The sequence below is a fragment of the Camelina sativa genome, chromosome 11 (assembly GCF_000633955.1).
Source record: "Camelina sativa cultivar DH55 chromosome 11, Cs, whole genome shotgun sequence".
In the NCBI taxonomy this organism is placed as follows: Eukaryota; Viridiplantae; Streptophyta; class Magnoliopsida; order Brassicales; family Brassicaceae; genus Camelina; species Camelina sativa.
The window spans coordinates 12,245,331-12,264,980 of NC_025695.1; the positions used below are offsets into that span (position 1 = coordinate 12,245,331).

Genomic DNA, 19,650 nt, shown 5'->3' on the forward strand with positions numbered 1-19,650 from the left:
CTTGTTTCATAGAATGGTTGATGAGTTTCACTGCAAACGTAGTGTTAAGTCCTTTAACTCTGTCCTGAATGTGATTATAAACGAGGGTCTTTATCACCGTGGATTGGAGTTTTATGATTACGTTGTGAATTNAGATGGATCTTTGGGCTGTTCTTCCTGCTCTTGGATCCTCCTCGATCGTGTTGGGGTTCGGACTGTTCTTCCAGCTCGATGGCTCCTTCGGGTACATACTCGGATTTGTCCTTGTTTCTCCCCATTTTAGGCTCTAAAGCACCTGTTTTCATCCAAAGTATGCAAATGCAAGAATGCAACACCCTAAATAGCCTAAAAGTGAATTCCTACAGTTAATGACCTAAAAATGCTAAGGTAAGGGTATAAACGATGCAGAATGTAGACAACAAAAGATGCTAAAAACATGTAAATTAGAGAGTTATCACATGTCTTGAACATTAAGTCCCAAGCTCCCCAAGTTGATGGTTTAGATAGAATTCCTTGGTTGCTATGGCGACTTTGGAAGGCAAGAAACGAGCTCATTTTTAAAGGAAAGGAAATTAACCCTCAGGACACGGTAAGAAAAGCTTTGGAGGATGCTGATGAGTGGAAACATAGAAAGCAGAAGGAAGACGTAGAAGGAACGCTCCCTGTATCAAGATCAATAATAGATCAGAAATGGAGACCCCCGTCTGAAGACTGGGTGAAGTGTAACACTGATGGTGCTTGGAATGGGGTGGAGAATCAAAGTGGCACGGGATGGGTACTCAGAGATAAGGAGGGATCAGTCAAATGGATAGGAGCACAAGCCATTCGCAGAGCTAAATCTGCTATAGAGGTCGAATTGGAGGCAATTAGAAGGGCACTTGTCATGCTGTCTCGCCTGAACTATGATCGCATCATCGTCGAATCAGACTCCTTAGGCGCAGTTAACTTGCTAAATAATGAGGAAATCTGGCCGGTTTTTGCTCCAATGCTCCAAGACATCCATGATTTTTTCCGTTAGTTTAGAGACATCAGAGTGATCTTCTCACCAAGAGGAAGTAATGAAGTGGTGGACAGAGTAGCAAAGGAATCTCTTTCTTTCCAGAATTATGATCCTAAGTTTTACTCTTCAGGGTCTAATTGGATTAAGAATGTTGTATTAAAGGACAAACCCGATGTATTTTGATATGGGTGAATTTAAAGTTGAAATTGAGCCGAAAAAAGAAAAAAAAAAAGTTACGAAAATAAATAAACTCATTTTTAATTGGATACATAATTTTTTAGTGCGAAGAAGTAGAACAACAAAAGCATCTTCTTCAATAGGAGTGAAGTAAGGCAAAATCAAATCAACAAAACTCTGAATTGATCGAAACTCTCGTATTCCATCATCACCATCCTCTCTTTCAAATCAGCAACAGCGAGAGTTGCAATATCTCTCCCACTCTCTCTCTCTCTCTCTTTAGCGATAACAATCAAACATTGAAAAAAAAATCCCAAAAATAAGGGTTTAGGCAAAAACCCTCAAGAGTTTGATGCCCAAATGCCCATTCCCAATCCGTATCAGCTACTTCCTCAACCAAAGTCGAATCCTTTCGAGTTACCCAGTTAAGGTTAAGTTCTCTTTTACTCATCTCCCCTTCTCTTCTTCTGTTTCTGTTTCTCCTAACCCATCAACGGAAGCCAAGAATCCATCGGAAGCTCCAATCTCGGAGCAGGTGTTTAAATCGGCTCCCAAAATGGGTTCTTACAAGTTGGGTGATTCCACTTTATCTTCAATGATTGAGAGTTACGCCAATTCTGGTGATTTTGCTTCGGTGGAGATGCTTTTGAGTCGAGTTAGATTAGAGAACAGAGTCATTAGTGAGCATAGTTTCATTGTCGTCTTTAGAGCTTATGGGAAAGCACATTTGCCTGAGAAAGCTGTAGACTTGTTTCATAGAATGGTTGATGAGTTTCACTGCAAACGTAGTGTTAAGTCCTTTAACTCTGTCCTGAATGTGATTATAAACGAGGGTCTTTATCACCGTGGATTGGAGTTTTATGATTACGTTGTGAATTCCAACATGAACATGAACATTTCTCCTAATGGTTTGAGTTTTAATCTGGTCATTAAGGCTCTCTGCAAGTTACGGTTTGTGGACAGGGCGATTGAGGTGTTCAGGGGAATGCCTGAGAAAAAGTGTTTGCCTGATGGTTATACGTATTGTACATTGATGGATGGATTGTGTAAGGAGGAAAGGATTGATGAAGCGGTTCTACTGTTGGATGAGATGCAGAGCGAGGGATGTTCACCAAGTCCGGTTACATATAATGTGTTGATTGATGGATTGTGCAAGAAAGGGGATTTGACACGGGTGACAAAGCTTGTGGATAATATGTTTCTGAAAGGTTGTGTTCCTAATGAGGTAACTTATAATACGCTTATTCATGGTCTATGTCTCAAGGGTAAATTGGATAAAGCTGTTAGTCTCTTAGAACGGATGGTGTCTAGCAAATGTATCCCAAATGATGTCACATATGGAACACTCATTAATGGGTTGGTTAAGCGAAGACGAGCAAGTGACGCGGTGAGGTTGTTGATCTCTATGGAAGAAAGAGGGTATTGTTTGAATCAGCATATTTATTCGGTTCTTATAAGTGGGTTGTTTAAAGAAGGCAAAGCTGAGGAGGCTATGACCTTGTGGAAGAAAATGGCGGAGAAAGGTTGCCGGCCCAATGTTGTTGTGTATAGTGCTCTTGTAGATGGTTTATGCCGTGAAGGGAAACCAAATGAAGCTAAAGAGATACTTAATGGAATGATAAGTAGTGGCTGCTTGCCTAATGCGTACACGTATAGCTCTTTGATGAAAGGATATTTCAAAGTTGGTCTTAGTGAAGAAGCGATTCAAGTGTGGAGAGAGATGGATAAAACCGGATGTTCACGAAATGAGTTTTGTTATAGTGTTCTTATGGACGGTCTTTGTGGGGTTGGGAGAGTTGATGATGCTATGATGGTGTGGTCGAAGATGCTCACTATCGGGATCAAACCTGATACAGTAGCTTATAGCTCAATGATAAAAGGTCTTTGTGGTATTGGCTCAATGGATGCGGCATTAAAACTTTACCATGAGATGTTATGCCAAGAAGAACCCAAGTCACAACCTGATGTTGTTACTTACAATATACTTCTCGATGGCTTATGCATGCAGAAAGATGTCTCTAGAGCAGTTGATCTCTTGAACTGTATGTTAGATAGAGGTTGCGATCCTGATGTTATTACGTGTAACATCTTTTTGAATACTTTGAGCGAGAAGTCAGATTCTTGTGAAGAAGGGAGGAGTTTTCTAGAAGAACTTGTTGTGAGGCTCTTAAAGCATCAGAGAGTATTGGGCACTTGTAAGATTGTGGAAGTAATGCTGGGTAAGTATCTGGCACCGAAGACNAAGAAAATGGCGGAGAAAGGTTGCCTGCCCAATGTTGTTGTGTATAGTGCTCTTGTAGATGGTTTATGCCGTGAAGGGAAACCAAATGAAGCTAAAGAGATACTTAATGGAATGATAAGTAGTGGCTGCTTGCCTAATGCGTACACGTATAGCTCTTTGATGAAAGGATATTTCAAAGTTGGTCTTAGTGAAGAAGCGATTCAAGTGTGGAGAGAGATGGATAAAACCGGATGTTCACGAAATGAGTTTTGTTATAGTGTTCTTATGGACGGTCTTTGTGGGGTTGGGAGAGTTGATGATGCTATGATGGTGTGGTCGAAGATGCTCACTATCGGGATCAAACCTGATACAGTAGCTTATAGCTCAATGATAAAAGGTCTTTGTGGTATTGGCTCAATGGATGCGGCATTAAAACTTTACCATGAGATGTTATGCCAAGAAGAACCCAAGTCACAACCTGATGTTGTTACTTACAATATACTTCTCGATGGCTTATGCATGCAGAAAGATGTCTCTAGAGCAGTTGATCTCTTGAACTGTATGTTAGATAGAGGTTGCGATCCTGATGTTATTACGTGTAACATCTTTTTGAATACTTTGAGCGAGAAGTCAGATTCTTGTGAAGAAGGGAGGAGTTTTCTAGAAGAACTTGTTGTGAGGCTCTTAAAGCATCAGAGAGTATTGGGCACTTGTAAGATTGTGGAAGTAATGCTGGGTAAGTATCTGGCACCGAAGACCTCCACTTGGGCGTTGATTGTTCCAGAGATCTGCAAACCAAAGAAGATCAATGCCGCCATTGATAAATGCTGGAGGAACCTATATACTTGAACATTACTTAGCAGTTTTGTGCAAATATTGCATTCCTTCCAACTTAAAAGCCTTCCATGCTTGGGACTTTTGGGCTTCTGGAGTTATGGAAACCCAGAAATGCGCTCGAGAACAGGTAAATAGATCACCTATACTTGCAATTCTAACTCTGTAAACATGTTTTATTTGATATGAAAACATGTTTGTTGCCATTTGAGTCCCCATTGCCTATGCTTCAGACATGTTTGATTTGAGATCTTTGTTCTGTTTCTTTCATTGTTTAATTGATTGCTATTTCTTTCTGCAGCTTAAACCAAAAGGAAAGATCTTCCAAGTCTTATTGGTCTCTCCATGTTGCAAAACTTCGAGCTCAGAGAGGCAAAGAGAAGTCTGTGAAAATGATCAGCAATGCTCCATAAGCGAAGCTCAAAGATTCTTGTCTGTGATTCACCTGTACTTATTTCGTACCTTGAAACTATTTATGGTAACAATACATTCCCTTCTAAAGAATATATAGGAAAATTCAAAATTTTGATATCTTTGGCCCAGCTCTACCGTTGTTAGATTTCAACGAGGGGAATCCGTAACTACTAACTAGGTCACTGTCAATGTCAATGAGACATTCAACAAAGTAAATAACTTGTATCTTCTGTTTAAATTCGGATTAAATAAGTCTGTTTCTTGCATACACACAAATGCAATCAGCTCCCTAGCTAAGCCTAGAAATTCTCATGACGCAGAGCAAAGAAATAATATTTTAATTGACAATATAGTTCTTGGATTCATTTTAAAGTGATACATAGAATAACCCTTCCATACATATTCAGACTAAAAACAAATGATAGATCAATCAATTCAATACTCTCACAAGATGCTATCAGCTCTTGATGGTAATCTCCTAAAAAAGTTCTGAGGAATAGAAGGTATATTGAAAACCCTACTCCTAGGATGTCTCATGACGTAGAAAGCAAGAAACGTGAGCAGTAACTTCATGGAGACGAAACAAATCACTCCACAGCCAACAAGACAGAAGGCTAAGAACAGAGATGTTGCTCTTGGATCCCTCCAACTCAACAAACTTTTCACTCTTTCTCCTTGTGTAGCCAAATCTCCCAACACAATCATCATCCTCCCTGCTATCCCACGCAACCTATCATACCTTTTCTTCAGCACATCTCCAGATTTCGCGCTTGGAAACGCATCAAACTCCTCGTCTAGCTCATCAGGCAAAGCCGAATCAGCTTTAGACAGCTTTATATCCATGTGTGGAGGATGTCTCGATCTCAAACTGAACCTGTATAACCCAAACACAAAGCAGTATAGTAGCAACGAGACCACGCAGTACTTAGGGAGAAAAACAACGAACAAGAAAACGACATGGATCAAAACCGTCGTGGCCGGGCTTTTCCATTTGCAAACCTCATCAAACCATTTCCAAGCATCGATCCAGCCATCGAAAAAAGCAACAAGACGTTCGAAATTCGCTCTTCCTCTTCTTAGACTCCACATGTTTGATCCCACATCGAGCATATACTCAACAACATCTCTTCCAAGTGCTGGCTCATTGCGCCCGAGCTTGATGCATAGAATGTGAGTAGCTTGATGTCTAAGGCTGTCTAGTTGGTAAATAGACAATGGAAATATGTAATGCATTTGTGGAAGCAACGGCTCTGTGTATTTCTGAAGCATATCGATCATAGAAGTCGTGGTGAACCTAACCGCAAGCTGAATCTCCCCCATTTTCTTAACCCCATCTGGTTTCAAAACCATTAAAGGATAAGAATGTGTGTAGATCTTCGATGTTACAAGGGTCGATAGACGTATCCTGATCTTCCCAATCCTCGAATCTTTGATCAGACGGTTCTCGTTACCAGCACCAAATAAATTCAGATTATCGAAAACACCAATTGTTATCACCGTGTAAGGATCATAGACTTCCCAAGTATACTGCTCGTTCCACTTTGGATCAAAGGTGTCTACAATAGTCCTCGTTCTCACCCATTTTGTTCCATATTTCGCAACGCAATACGCATCGGTAGTGCCTCGACCTTCTCGTGACTTCATCGGCATTAGACCTGTAGCGTTTAACACGCCTAGCTCCAACACACCAATAGCCGGAGTCCATAGAAGCTTAGCAGAAGCTCTGTAATCGCTGCTATACTGAATCGATTCATCAAGAACGTGATAACCTCCGTCTAAAGAAACCCTCAAGTGAATCCTCCCAGCAAATCTCCTCGCTTCTCCATTCTCACCAACGTGTTCCACGTTGTACCATAATGCCGGCACTGGACCAGGAGACACCCTCCTCTCAACCTGAGATAACTTTATCTCACACTTTCCTAAACACTCTTCTTTCTGCCCTAGCTTATCTTCCACGCTAAGTACCAAACTGTCCTCAAACGGCTCAACCGCTACAAACATCATATCCTCATTCCACACAGGATTCACACTCTTGGTCTGCGAGATCCGACTCCTCACAACAACGTTGCCAAGAAACCCTTTAATTAGAATCTCTGGATTGGTCCGGTTCTGATGCAACAGGACCAAATCCTGAGCTTCGATTAGGGTAACTCTCAAGTACCAAAGCCTCGGTGAAAGATAAACCTTAGAGCGCGTGTTCACCACGTTTTCTCCCGTAACCGTCGCCGAATCCGAATGCCAAGCCTCCGAGAAAACCTCATCAGCTTGCGTCCCAATCCAAACAGATAACATAATCTCTCCTTCGATCTTGACACCGTTTCTATCTTCCAATCTATACCATTGAGGAGCCAATGGACTATCAGGAGGAACACGTGTAGGAATCTCCGCCACATCGAACTTACATCTCCCGACAATCTCCTCGTCGTTTGAGTCATCTTTGTTTCGTACGACCACTTCTAAGATGTTCCCTTGGAGACGAGCTTTCGTGAAGGCGAAGGTTTCGTGAAACTCAGGGTTAGGGTTTGAGTTTAAGCTCTGCTTTGTTCTCCCTTTGTAGCTTCCGATCTTGACTTCGATGAAGGAGTCGTTGGCCGGTAAGGCTCGAGCACGGACGATTCTAGCGTAGAGGAAATGCATCGCCTCCACGAGATCGAACGATGACGTCAGCTTCTCGCCGCCGTTACCAACACCATTTCCGATTTTGGGACTTGTCTCTTTCAATGAGAAATCTCCATTTCTGTTACCGTTACCATTTCTGTTCCCGTTTCCGGTACCGTTCGCCGCCATTTCCTGTCGTATGTTCAAGAAAACAATTAGAAAAACAAAACACAGAGAGAATCTCAAAATGTTCTGAAGAAAGATTCAAACCTAAACAGAGTAATGACTTTTGTTCTTCCTTCTTCTTCACGAACTTTTGAAACTGTAGGGTTTTCTTTTTTGGTTTATTTGGTCAACGTGATTTGCTGGGTTTAAGCAATAAAAAGTGGAAATCATACGCTTAAATGTTTTTTTTTTTTGAATGATTTTAAAATTATACCATCTTTACATTTAACCTCATATTAATTCCTAAAATATCTCCATAATAAAATTCTGTTTTAATTGCTCAAAATGAAAATAAAATAAAATAAAACTTTAAGCACTCAATGAGTATCTCATCATAATTACTTTCGCTAATNCCTCCCGACAATCTCCTCGTCGTTTGAGTCATCTTTGTTTCGTACGACCACTTCTAAGATGTTCCCTTGGAGACGAGCTTTCGTGAAGGCGAAGGTTTCGTGAAACTCAGGGTTAGGGTTTGAGTTTAAGCTCTGCTTTGTTCTCCCTTTGTAGCTTCCGATCTTGACTTCGATGAAGGAGTCGTTGGCCGGTAAGGCTCGAGCACGGACGATTCTAGCGTAGAGGAAATGCATCGCCTCCACGAGATCGAACGATGACGTCAGCTTCTCGCCGCCGTTACCAACACCATTTCCGATTTTGGGACTTGTCTCTTTCAATGAGAAATCTCCATTTCTGTTACCGTTACCATTTCTGTTCCCGTTTCCGGTACCGTTCGCCGCCATTTCCTGTCGTATGTTCAAGAAAACAATTAGAAAAACAAAACACAGAGAGAATCTCAAAATGTTCTGAAGAAAGATTCAAACCTAAACAGAGTAATGACTTTTGTTCTTCCTTCTTCTTCACGAACTTTTGAAACTGTAGGGTTTTCTTTTTTGGTTTATTTGGTCAACGTGATTTGCTGGGTTTAAGCAATAAAAAGTGGAAATCATACGCTTAAATGTTTTTTTTTTTTGAATGATTTTAAAATTATACCATCTTTACATTTAACCTCATATTAATTCCTAAAATATCTCCATAATAAAATTCTGTTTTAATTGCTCAAAATGAAAATAAAATAAAATAAAACTTTAAGCACTCAATGAGTATCTCATCATAATTACTTTCGCTAATTATTCGGAATCGTTTATTATAAAAAGGAATGAAAGATTAATGTCATTTACACCATAGTTCGGTTATGCCGTTCTGGTATCTTTCAAAATCTCATATATCTTGAAGATTTTAAAAGACATGCTATATATGTAGGTTTAAATCGGAAATGTTTGCTATATATTTTGTTTCTTTGAAAAAAAAAATCTTTGGTATATGAGATTTTGCATTTTTCTTTTCAATCCCTTATATAATAAAACGGAAGTACACAACCTCTTTTTTGTAGACTATATAATTTTTATAAGTTGGTTACAAAATGGGTTATAGATTAAATATAAGTTGATTACAAAAAAAAAATTATAGATTAATTGGTCAAACTGTAGGCTATGTGAATACACTTAAGGAATATCCCAAAAAATCATTTTAAAGAAAATATTCCAATGATTTATATAATTTCCAAAATAAAATCTTCAGTATTTCATGTATTGTTACAAAATATATACTGTTAGACATAAAAATATACTGTTAGGCGTAAAAAGGAAAAAATCTTGGCAATTTATCACACTTAATCGTGATTTCCGAAATATTATTGTGCAGTTGAAAATAAAATCTTATCTAAGCAAGTGTTATATCAAAAAACTTTCACCAAACTTTTTCAAATTTTAAAATAAAAACAAACAACAAACATAATCATTTCTCATACATAAAATTACAAAATTAACAATATAAAACTTACAAAATAAGTGTTTTTTTAGCCATCATATTTAGCATATGATTTTATTGCATAATGTTTTATCCAAATTTTTTTGAAAAAAACAATCATATAAATTATTTTTTATTTTAAAATTATAATATAAATAAAGAGAATTTCAACCCGTGTTGTAGCACGGATCTTAATCTAGTACGAAACTATTAAAATAACAACATAAACAAAGATAGTAGTCAATCATCAAATCTATTTTTTAATACCGTATCATAACAAAACCTAAATCGGTGGACTTTTTAAATATTTGAGTAGCCAAATCAAAACCAAGAAAACAAAAACACAGTTTCTTTAATTATGTCAATTTTTTTCTACAATTAGTGGCACTTTTTAAACAAAGGCATTTAATTTGATTTTGACCAGGCTTATCATAAGGTATGATTCATAGCTTTTTTACTCAAAATTAAACTCCACTCGATTTACCTCAAGAAGAAACTCCTCTTTCACACTAGCTAGCGTCACATATTATTCAGAGAAATCCTTATGAAACATGAGCACATCCGAGGCGGATCGAAAGTGAAGAGAGTAGACAAAGGGAGAGATATTGAAGCTCTACAAGGTATTTGAGATAGTGAATTGGTCAATGTGATAAGTACATTAACGAGAAATGGGAAAATAATTTTTTTGAAGGCAGTCACTCTCACTTACGTGTAATTGAAATTTTACATCTCTGTGTTATAAATATTTATCGACTTTCATGCACTATATTTGAAGATACCATCAAGTTATTGCGTGCATTGTACGGTACCATTAAGGATAAGCTTAACAATGTTTCATACATTTTAAGAATCGGACTAATTCCATACAAATGCAGTTCCAAGGAGTACACAACGACAAATAACAACAAGTGACACTGTTTACTGTACATATTTCGTGGAGTCTCTATGAGATACAAGACTCCACTCTGTTTCTTTTAAAGAATGTTTTACATTTGAGACTCTAGAAACTCCAAGATGGCCAAACCGACTGCACCAACATCGTCATCCAACACATGTTCAGCCGGGGAATGACTTATTCCTCCACGACAGCGGACGAACAACATTCCCACCTGCCGGAAAAAAAAATCTCTTTTAAGTGTATGAACCAAGGGACAACAAACCCACAGCTTATAAGCCCTAAAACATGTGGATGCCTTTTGCAACATCCTAAAAGTGTTTGGACTGGCAATAAAGTCTTGCTCATTGGTTTTCAAGTGAGGAAGATTTTTGTGAACTCAAGAGAGATAAGCCTTTTACACTAAGAAGTTTGAGTCTCAATTCAATTACCTTAGTTAAGTAAGACATAGCCATAGCATCATGTCCTGCTCCGCTCATTAGCACGGGGACCTCGTCTTGGACCTCTCCTGTCATCTTCTTAAGGGCACTCTGAGCTGCCGATTTCAGCTGTGAACTCAAATGCGGATCTGACATTACTGCGTCCGCATCGTGCTGCAATGATGATAAATCGGGAACAAGGTTGGTAAGAAGAAGATCATGAGGGAGTATAAGGTTTTAAGAATTGTACAACACCATTTACCTTTCTTTCAATGGAGCACAAAAGCGATCTTTTGTCACATATCTTGTACATCCTAGTTGATAAGTCATGGAGAATAGCATTGCGTCCTACATCATCTATCGTACGTAAATCCACAGTGAAAGTTACCTGAATTCAAAAACATTCATCACAAGACCAATAGAGATAACAAAGACGTAAGGTAAAAAGAAGAGATTAGTTTCCATTCTCTCACCTGGCCTGGGATAACATTGCTAGCACTTGGCCATGTCGAGATCTCCCCAACAGTACAAACAAGTGAATTAGCAAGTGATTCTATTGTGTTCTCATTGCATTGACCGTTGCAAGATAAGTAATCTTTAGGGTTTTTGCAAACACTTTCCAATAGTACAATCAGTTCCGCGGCACCAGTCATAGGGTCCTGACGCATTGACATTGGAACTGTTCCAGCATGTCCTTGAGATCCTTTTACAGTAACCTGTAGAATTCTGTCCATTTGGGTTTCAAGTAGCCTTCTCCAAGGTTAAACATGAAATTTTGAGCTATGAATACGTTACCTTGAGTCTTGTCTGCCCTGCAATTCCTTTTACTACTCCTAGAGGATAACCAACCCATTCAAGCACCGGCCCTTGCTCGATGTGAACCTACAGGAAAACATTCATATTAAACAATCATTATACCACTCTTGAAGGCTCAAATTCATTAAAAATACAAAACAAAACCTTGCTAAATTATGATTCACCTCAACATATCCCCAAACAGATGCAGGATCATACTTCAGCTGCATTAAATTTTCCACTGTTATGTCTATGTCATTCTCTTTAAGAGCATCTTGCACAGAAATACCACTGAGCGAATGAATATGGAAAAAGTGAGTAGGTATACTCAATCCACATAAGGAGAAGAAGATAAGGTCCTCGAATAAAACCTTTTATCAGTAACCTCCAACCGAGAAACTGGCATGATTCCAGCCAGAGCAGCACTGCCTAGGAAGGTACACTGAAACCTCACTCCTTCCTCATCACTAAATGCAATCACCTGATAAGAATGTACATAACATAGGTTTCTTGTTTATAATTTCCACTGGTTACAAAGAATAAATTCATGCGGTATATATGTCTGGACAAACCTCAACAGGTCGCTTTAGTTCAGCCAATTTGCCATTTACTTTCAGAACCTTTAATGCGGAGATTGCAGAAATGATGCCTAGTGAGCCATCATATTTACCAGCATCAATAACAGTGTCCTGTTTTAAACAAAACAAGATACAATTGTTAGCATTATCACCTCACTAAATATCACACAACAAGTAACAAACACCGAATTGTGAATTACCATATGGGAACCAATTAGAAGAGCTTGTGAGCTTCCATTCTTTGGTTCTACTCGACCATGTAAATTACCCATGTAATCAACCCATCTGCACAAAAAAAAAAAGTTCAATTTTTTCATCTACCAAAGAAAGTTTTGTAGATAACTCCATAAACAACAAAAGAGAGTAGACTTTGAAAACTGACGTTGATAAACCGGCATCTTCCATCCACCCCCGGAGAAGATCTATTGCTCTTACGGATGCTGGACTCATAAAAGTTCTTTCTAGGTGGGCAACTGCATCACTCACCTGCGAATTCAAGAAAATTAAACCAAAAAAAAAACTAAGACAAATCTATCTCTATGATATTTCAATGGTAAGATCAAGAGTAAAAAACCAAGTATGATTTCCTAATGTCCAATAACAAAGAAGCATTCAGTTGTAAGATAACATTAGCTGGATTCAGTATAATGATAAGCTCATAGCCTATTTGAAGCAAGAGAACATGTGAGGAGGCACGTGAGGAGCTTACTTGAGTGAAGAAGAAGATATCTCTAAGTAGTAACAAACTTTAGAGAGTATAAATAGTTAGGAGAGTCTATTGTAAAGACTCATCCTGCGTGATCATTGAAGTAGAGAGTTTGTTAGAGAGCCTGCGTGCTCTGTTCATGGTGATAGGAGAGGAGCACTGTAACTCCTATCTTGTCATCGTTTATATTAGGAATTGAGAAGAGAAGAGATAAGAGAGAAGAGATCACACCTTCAAGCTTATCATATAAGAAACTTAAGAATAGTTTCATTAGACTGGAACAGCCAGAAAAGAGTTTTAAAAAGGCATTGATTAAATTAAGAGCAACCCTCCTGACTAGCTTATATCAATCATGTTGGTCAAACGAGCAAACAAACATTCCAAGACGTATCTCATAACAAGGTATAAATTATATTAGAATACAGATCGAAGAGTAGAATCGTGAAAACAGAGAACAAGTGAAAGCTAAGCAAGTTTAAAACTTTCTTTGATGAGTATACCTGTCCAAGCTCGTGTAACCTTGCAACAGATTCGTCTCTTAGGATCGTCTGATGCAGATCGTGCTTCGTCCCTTCGGTTTCACCGATTCCTTTTTTCGATAATCATACCAAATAAAAATCAAATTCGGTAAGAAACAGAGCAAAGAGATGAACAGAGAGCAGCATCACTACATTATAAACACACAGAATCACAAATTTTGAGAAAAGGAGATTTTTCAAAAAATGAATTTAGTTGGTGCAGACATTGTGAAACAAGAACAACACTAGCTAGACAGAATCTAATCTAACAAGACTGAGAGAAAGAGAATGTTCCGGAATAAATTTTTTTTAAAAAAATCCCCTTTTTAAAAGATTTAATAGGTTTCGAATTAATCGGATAAATTTTACCGAGAGAGATTTGAGAAGACGACGACGAAGACGAGGCAGAGGAGGAGGAAGAAGACGATGACGATGAAGAGGAAGAGGAGGAGAGAGCGAGAGGAGATAACAGAGAAAACACGAGACACCAGAATAGCACAAGCGAAGGATGATGATGATGATGGTTATGATGATGGAAGCTAGTGTGATGGACATGGGAGAGGAAATGATGAGATCTAGAGGAGGAAGAAGAAGAAGAAGAAGGAGAAGGATGAGGAACCGCCATGGCTGCCGGTTGCGAAGAGCTTTTTTTTTTTAACGATAGCGATAGTAAACAAAGACAGCCACGGAACGGAACCACAAAACAACCACCACTCGCTGTGTTGTGCTGTGAATGTGATGATATAATAGAGACGATGAAAGGGCTCACCTTTATTTTATGGCTTCCATGGCTGAGATAGAAGACGAGGCGGCTGGTGGGTACCCACTAGTCCATCTTGGACGTCAGATGGGGCCCATTGAAATTGATGACGTGGTGATTCTCAGTGGAATCTTGTGGAGAAGGTCACATGTGGGTTAGGAGAGGATTCAATTCATCATGTGCAATCCCAAATCTACCAAAACCAAATTTGTTTTTCTTGGTACATTTAGTTTATTTATTGTATTAGTACACACTAATCTTGAAATCTAGAAACAAATCAATATCGATAGGCGTTAAACACTTTTAAAACATTCATTAATTATATAGCATAAGACGCCTAATCATAACTTTTACATTAAAAAAAAAACGGTTTAAAAATATTCATATGTTATATAAAAAAAAAGAATTACATCATAGATCATAAGGATTTTAAAACATTCACTATAAACGGATGCCTACAGTTTAAGAGTTTTACCAAACCCAAAATTTAAGAAAATCCAAATATCAAGTTTGGTAAATTATGTTTCTTCCACGATTGATTCATTTTCTTTGTTCTCTACGTCGGAAACTTCATGATCTTTCTTAAAAACAGTAGTTTATTTACTTATTTTAGTGTAGTAGTATTAAAAATAAAATGTCTAGTGATTTAGTGAGTCGTGATGCACTTTTTTTTATATGTGAGTATTGTGACCCACACCCACCAAACCATATAACGAAGTTTCTAGCATCTGACGGCCAGTATCCCACGTGATCACCGCACGTGACACCCTCGGTTATATCCTGTGACAGCTTCTTTAAAGTTTAGTACTAATTTTTACTTACACAAACTTGTACTTGTAGTTGTAGGTTTTTGTTGATTACCGACATCATTTATTCAATAGTCTCCGTATAGGGTATAAATTAAAACCAAAATTAGTTCAAAATCCATGAATTTCGGATACATTTTCAGGTGACAAAAATATTGTTAACAAGTCACTTGGTTTGGTTGTTGTTGTGGTTGTACACGTAAACCATTTTGTTAATTTGATTAATCCGAGTCGATATGTTTGTAAATTTTCCAACTTTTGGAGAAAACATATACTCCTTCCATTTCATAATATAGGATGTTTTAGAGATTTTTCTTTGTTTTATAATATAAGATGTTTTCAACTTTTTAAGTAACTTTTAGATTATTTTTATATTTTCTTATTATTTATTGTATGCAGTCTTGTTTATGATTGGTTGAACTTTTTTAAAGTGATTATTTCTTAATCTGCATGCGTCCACTCAAAACATCTTATATTTTGAAACGGAGAGAGTAATAAATTGGCCCGACTTTAATTATTGCATTACCTAGTCATGCACATTAACATTCGTTAAATAATAAACTAAGAGGTCATATAATCGTCCATGAGCATGTTTGTTGTTGATACGACAAATCTATTTTCAGGGTATCCATATATTTAATTTACAAACCAAAAAAGTGTATTATTTTAGTTTACAACATATAAAAATATCTCAAAATTTTGCATACCTAAGGTTTTAGTGTTAGCTTACTCATCACTTATTATAGTGCGCAAACAGTTGAAATGTGAATAATTAAACGAGACAACGTATACGTGGAATCAGATTAAAAAGTAAGTACTAGGCCCAATAGATGTAAGCCCATTAATGAAGATCTGCCTCGAATTACCGAATTTTCTTTAACCGAACCGGAACCGGAATAGGCAGCCAATGATTTTGAAGTCCGGTTTTGGTTATAGAAGACTGAATTTGTATGTTCTGTAGTTGTGAGAAGAAGAGGAGGCTCGTCCACTTCATCAGCGTATGGCGTGAAAATTCGTAACCTTTCGGTTTGAAAGATTTTAATTTGTCAACCTCCATCGCTGCTCCGGTTTCTTCTTCGAAAGCCCTAAAACTGAAGAAGGTTTGTAAAAACCATGGAGAAGGTTTCATCAGCTTGCGCCATGGAATGGAGCATCAAGCTCGAGAAATCTCTTCGTTCTAAAAACCCAGGTACCTTAATTCCTTTCACTTTTCAATTATGATTAATCTTTAAGTGAGAAAAATATATTCTTTAGGATTAAGGAGGTTGCTTTGCTTTATTTGGTGAATGTAAGTTCTTGTTGTCTATCTACTCTGGGAACTATGGAAAGTTAAAGTTTTGATTTTTTTGGGGGATGTTTATTTCAGTTAGAGCCGTGGAAGCTATCTTAGAGACTGGTGAGAAGCTTGAACAATGGAGCAAAGAACCGGAATCTGTAATTGCTGTTTACAATTTATTTGGTTTAGTTCCTGAAGAAGATAGGCTTTTTTCCAATACTATCTTGTTGAGGCTAGTTGACGGGTTTTGTGTTGGGGATAAGATTGTGAAGCTTGCTGTTGTCCGGGTTTTTAAGTCTATGTTCAAGCTTAGTCGAAGGAAGAACGTATGTGAATCTGCAACTTGGTTTTTGTCAAAGGCTAGGGTGTATAACCACTTGGAACTTCTTAAACGAGTTAAGAATGTTTATGACAAGGGTGATACTGAGACAAAAGCTTTGGCTTTGATTCTGTTTGGTTGTTGGAGAGATTTCGCTAGCGAATTTGCTCCGGTTCGGTACTTGATTTTCACCAGTATGGTTTCTTCACATGAGCTGGAGGTAAGCATATCTCATTTAAGTTATTTTCTTTTATGTTTTTGGTTTAGATGATACATCAAAATAGAGTTATCATTACTCACGCTTGTGGCATTGTGTTTTGCGGCTAGTGTATTTTACTGGGCATGAGGACTCATTCAATAGTATAGTTGTGCATTTTATAACTCACAATTGACATATGGAAATTTATAAGTTTCACTGCCAGATCTTGTGTATGTCAGGGGTTTCGTTTAAGTTAGTTTCGAAGATTGATTGGCTCCGTTTAGTCTAAGTTTAAATAAACATCTCAACTGGCTTCCCTACCCTAATGCAATTTGGACTTGGTAGTTGGAATATTCTTTGTTGGAGAAATTTAACTGTTCTAGTCCATTTTATGCTTGCAGGTAAGATCAGCTCTGTTTGCTGCAGCTTGCTTTTGTGAAGTAGCAGATGACTTTGCTTTAGTTGTTTTGGGGATGTTAAATGACATGGTGAAGTTCCCAGATATAATGCCAAAGACCAGGTTAGCTGCTGTGCAAGTTTTTGCAAAAATGGGATGCTCGCATGCAATTTCTAATAGAGCATTCAAGGTTCTTTGTCTAATTCTTATTCTATCTGCTTCTAATGCTCAAGGATTTTCATGTATAGTATATAGTCAAGAATTTTTTTGGTAAAGAAAGATTTGCTGAAACTGCAATTTAATTTCGCTGTTGTTACCAGCTTGAGATTTCAAAATGTAGTAGATTACTAGATTAGAGTACCTACATGTATGATGAAACTCTGTGAATGTAAGAAATATCATAGCAACACATTAAATAAGCCATCTGTATTGAGATTCAGTCAACCATTATTTTATTGCAGATTTGTATGAAGCTAATGCTGGAATCCCCAAAAGAGGACAATTTGGTTCCATTCTTGGTTTCCCTGACTAAGCTTGCTTCAAGATCTACTTATCTTACTTCTGAACTGGTATGTTCTTTTTCTCTTTATACCTTTTTCTAGTTGTTGCTTTACACAGGTCTCGATGAATTGAATGTTTTACAGTCAATATAGTGGCCCTTGTGAAAAAATTTATGTAGCGATAGAAAGCCATTGTTTTGCTGAGTTTGATTTTCACTAGTTGATTGATATAAAATGCAAATTAGGCATCAGTCTTGTTTTGTTCTGTAGAAAAGGAAGCTAATCCTCTATATATTGAAATACAAACTAATAGAAAAAATTCTGATATTATTCAATGTGGGTGCAGGCAGAGGTTATCATGCCCTTTCTGGGTGAAGATAAGACTTCTCATGTTCGAGCTGTGGTATTGAGGTGTCTCCACTTTCTCGTAGAAAGAGGGATGTGCTTCTCTCTTGTCCATGAAAGAGAAATTGCAAGTGTTTCAAGCTTGCTAAAGCAAGAAGGGCTCTCATTAGATATGCAACTTAAAGCTCTTCAAATTTTTCAGAAGGTGATTCATAAGCCATATATATTATTATGTTTTTGGACATGCTTACTGAAGCTTAAATTGCAGATACTTGTTTCAAATTGAACATGCTTACTTATCTTTGATGTGAATGCAGATACTTGTCTACAAAATCTGCACTGCTGATGCATCTGAATTCCATCAACTCGGATCTATTGTTGAGAATGCATCTCATTCTGAGATCTTCTCAAGCAATTGTCTAGCTATCAGTATATTGGTGGGTATATGGAAAGAAATAGTACGGACAGCAGAAATAAGATCAATTGAGGTTTCTTTAACGTCTCTACCGCTGCAGCTCGTTGTATTAATCATGGACAGGGTCACCTTGCTAGGACGCTTATGTTCGGATCCTTCTCAAGTTGACTATGCACTAGTTGGTGAGGTTCAAGACCTCTTCAATTTTCTTTACCTAGTACTAGGAAAACATTCTGAACTGAGGCTGCAAGTTCTTGACAAAGTCATGTTATTCCTAGATTATATTGTGAACCTAAATGATGGCTTAAGAAAAACAGATGGAGATCATGAACTGCTGCTTAGTGTTATCAGTTATAAAGGCAAAAGAGGAGCGGTCATGAGGTCAGAGTTTCTAGCTTCTATACACAAGTTCCTGATAGTGTTCTTGGAGAATCTCGAGGGCGATGATTCTCTTTTGTCTCAAGTTTATGAAAAGGTGAAGCATATCACTGAGTGTGTACGTTCATGCCGCTTCTTTGATTTCCACACACAAATGGTATATACTCTGCTATTACATTCTCCAGTTCTTTGGGGATTCCCTGTGAATGATGATGCAGATGAAAATTCAGGCGTCTCACTTGTTGCTGATATAGTTAATTATGGAATCGTTTCTCTTGACTGTTCAAATCAGATTTTGATGGAGAGAGACTACTGGCCTGCTTACAGAGCTGGGGTTTACGCAGCACGTTTGGGTGCTTGGGTCATCTCTGCTTTGATTTTTGACAAGCTGAAAACTAACGTCCAGTCTGATGTTAACTGTTTTTGGTTAAAGTCATTAACCTATTTATCTCATGCTGAGGGGAAATTCCAACTGCTTCTCACACCGGGTGATAGTTTCAAGTTAGTCAATTGGTTGAGAAGTAGCGGTTATTTACCAGAACTCTCCAAAGAGGCATCTGGAGAGTTTACCCACTGTGTAGCTCTTCATGATGCTTATATGAATTTACAATCGTCTGTGGGAATGTTGGGGAATATTATAGCATCAGGTGAACTGTTCTGTTTCCAAACGTGGTTCTTGGTTCTAAAGACTCGGGGACTGGAAACTGTGATTGATCTCGTCGAAACCCTCGGGCTGCTTAACCAAGATATCCGCAACAAGAAGCAAGTGGAGGAAACGATCTTGATTGGTTGCAATTCTCTGCAGCAGCTTCCTCGAATTTCTCTTCAGCTACAAAAGTTGGCAAAAGAATTTGATATGTTGGCAAAGTGTTTTATAGACATAGACGACAGCAGTTTTAGCATAATCACAACATCTTCACTGAGCTGTTCTGTTCTGGCTTTTGCTGCTGGAATAGCTCTTTTCATTCCAGATTTTTCTTTTCATGAAGCAATGGTTCCTTTCACTTCACAAAGTGATCTGTGCTCGAGGCTTGTACAAGATTTAGTTCAACGGCTAGGGAAAGTGGATCCTGAAATCTGCGAAAAGCTCAAC

The 19,650-nt window shown here is 37.9% G+C and overlaps 4 protein-coding genes across 5 annotated transcripts in view; 2 read left to right on the forward strand and 2 right to left on the reverse strand.

The window, feature by feature from the left end:
* On the forward strand, nt 1,282-4,737 carry LOC104723022 (pentatricopeptide repeat-containing protein At4g20090-like). The gene is made up of 3 exons (XM_019232287.1): nt 1,282-3,036; nt 3,775-4,341; nt 4,513-4,737. Exons 1-2 carry the CDS (start codon nt 1,509-1,511, stop codon nt 4,224-4,226), a joined length of 1,980 nt encoding a protein of 659 aa, XP_019087832.1. The 5' UTR covers nt 1,282-1,508; the 3' UTR covers nt 4,227-4,341; nt 4,513-4,737.
* Nucleotides 5,070-7,412, reverse strand: LOC104723025 (FT-interacting protein 1-like). The gene has a single exon (XM_019231836.1). It carries the CDS (start codon nt 7,410-7,412, stop codon nt 5,070-5,072), a length of 2,343 nt encoding a protein of 780 aa, XP_019087381.1.
* Nucleotides 10,058-13,920, reverse strand: LOC104723024 (allantoate deiminase-like). 2 transcript variants are annotated; one of them, XM_010441317.2, is made up of 12 exons: nt 13,532-13,787; nt 13,145-13,233; nt 12,321-12,424; nt 12,139-12,223; nt 11,933-12,049; nt 11,732-11,841; nt 11,546-11,651; nt 11,361-11,447; nt 11,039-11,281; nt 10,828-10,953; nt 10,578-10,739; nt 10,058-10,360 (listed from the first exon to the last, which is right to left on the reverse strand). In XM_010441317.2, the coding sequence occupies exons 1-12, from the start codon at nt 13,785-13,787 to the stop codon at nt 10,238-10,240; spliced, it is 1,608 nt and encodes a 535-aa protein (XP_010439619.1). In that variant the 3' UTR covers nt 10,058-10,237. The 2 variants fall into 2 exon arrangements, with proteins under 2 accessions (XP_010439619.1, XP_019087821.1); XM_019232276.1 differs by lacking the exon at nt 10,058-10,360 and having other exon boundaries at nt 10,721-10,739; nt 10,828-10,913; nt 13,532-13,920.
* Nucleotides 15,705-19,650, forward strand: part of LOC104723023 — a 13,234-nt gene continuing 9,288 nt past the window's right edge. The window contains exons 1-6 of the mRNA XM_010441316.2: nt 15,705-15,917; nt 16,095-16,543; nt 16,924-17,109; nt 17,381-17,488; nt 17,766-17,969; nt 18,082-19,634. Coding sequence (XP_010439618.1) covers nt 15,842-15,917; nt 16,095-16,543; nt 16,924-17,109; nt 17,381-17,488; nt 17,766-17,969; nt 18,082-19,634 — 2,576 coding nt within the window. The 5' untranslated portion in view covers nt 15,705-15,841. The remainder of the gene's footprint in view (nt 15,918-16,094; nt 16,544-16,923; nt 17,110-17,380; nt 17,489-17,765; nt 17,970-18,081; nt 19,635-19,650) is intronic.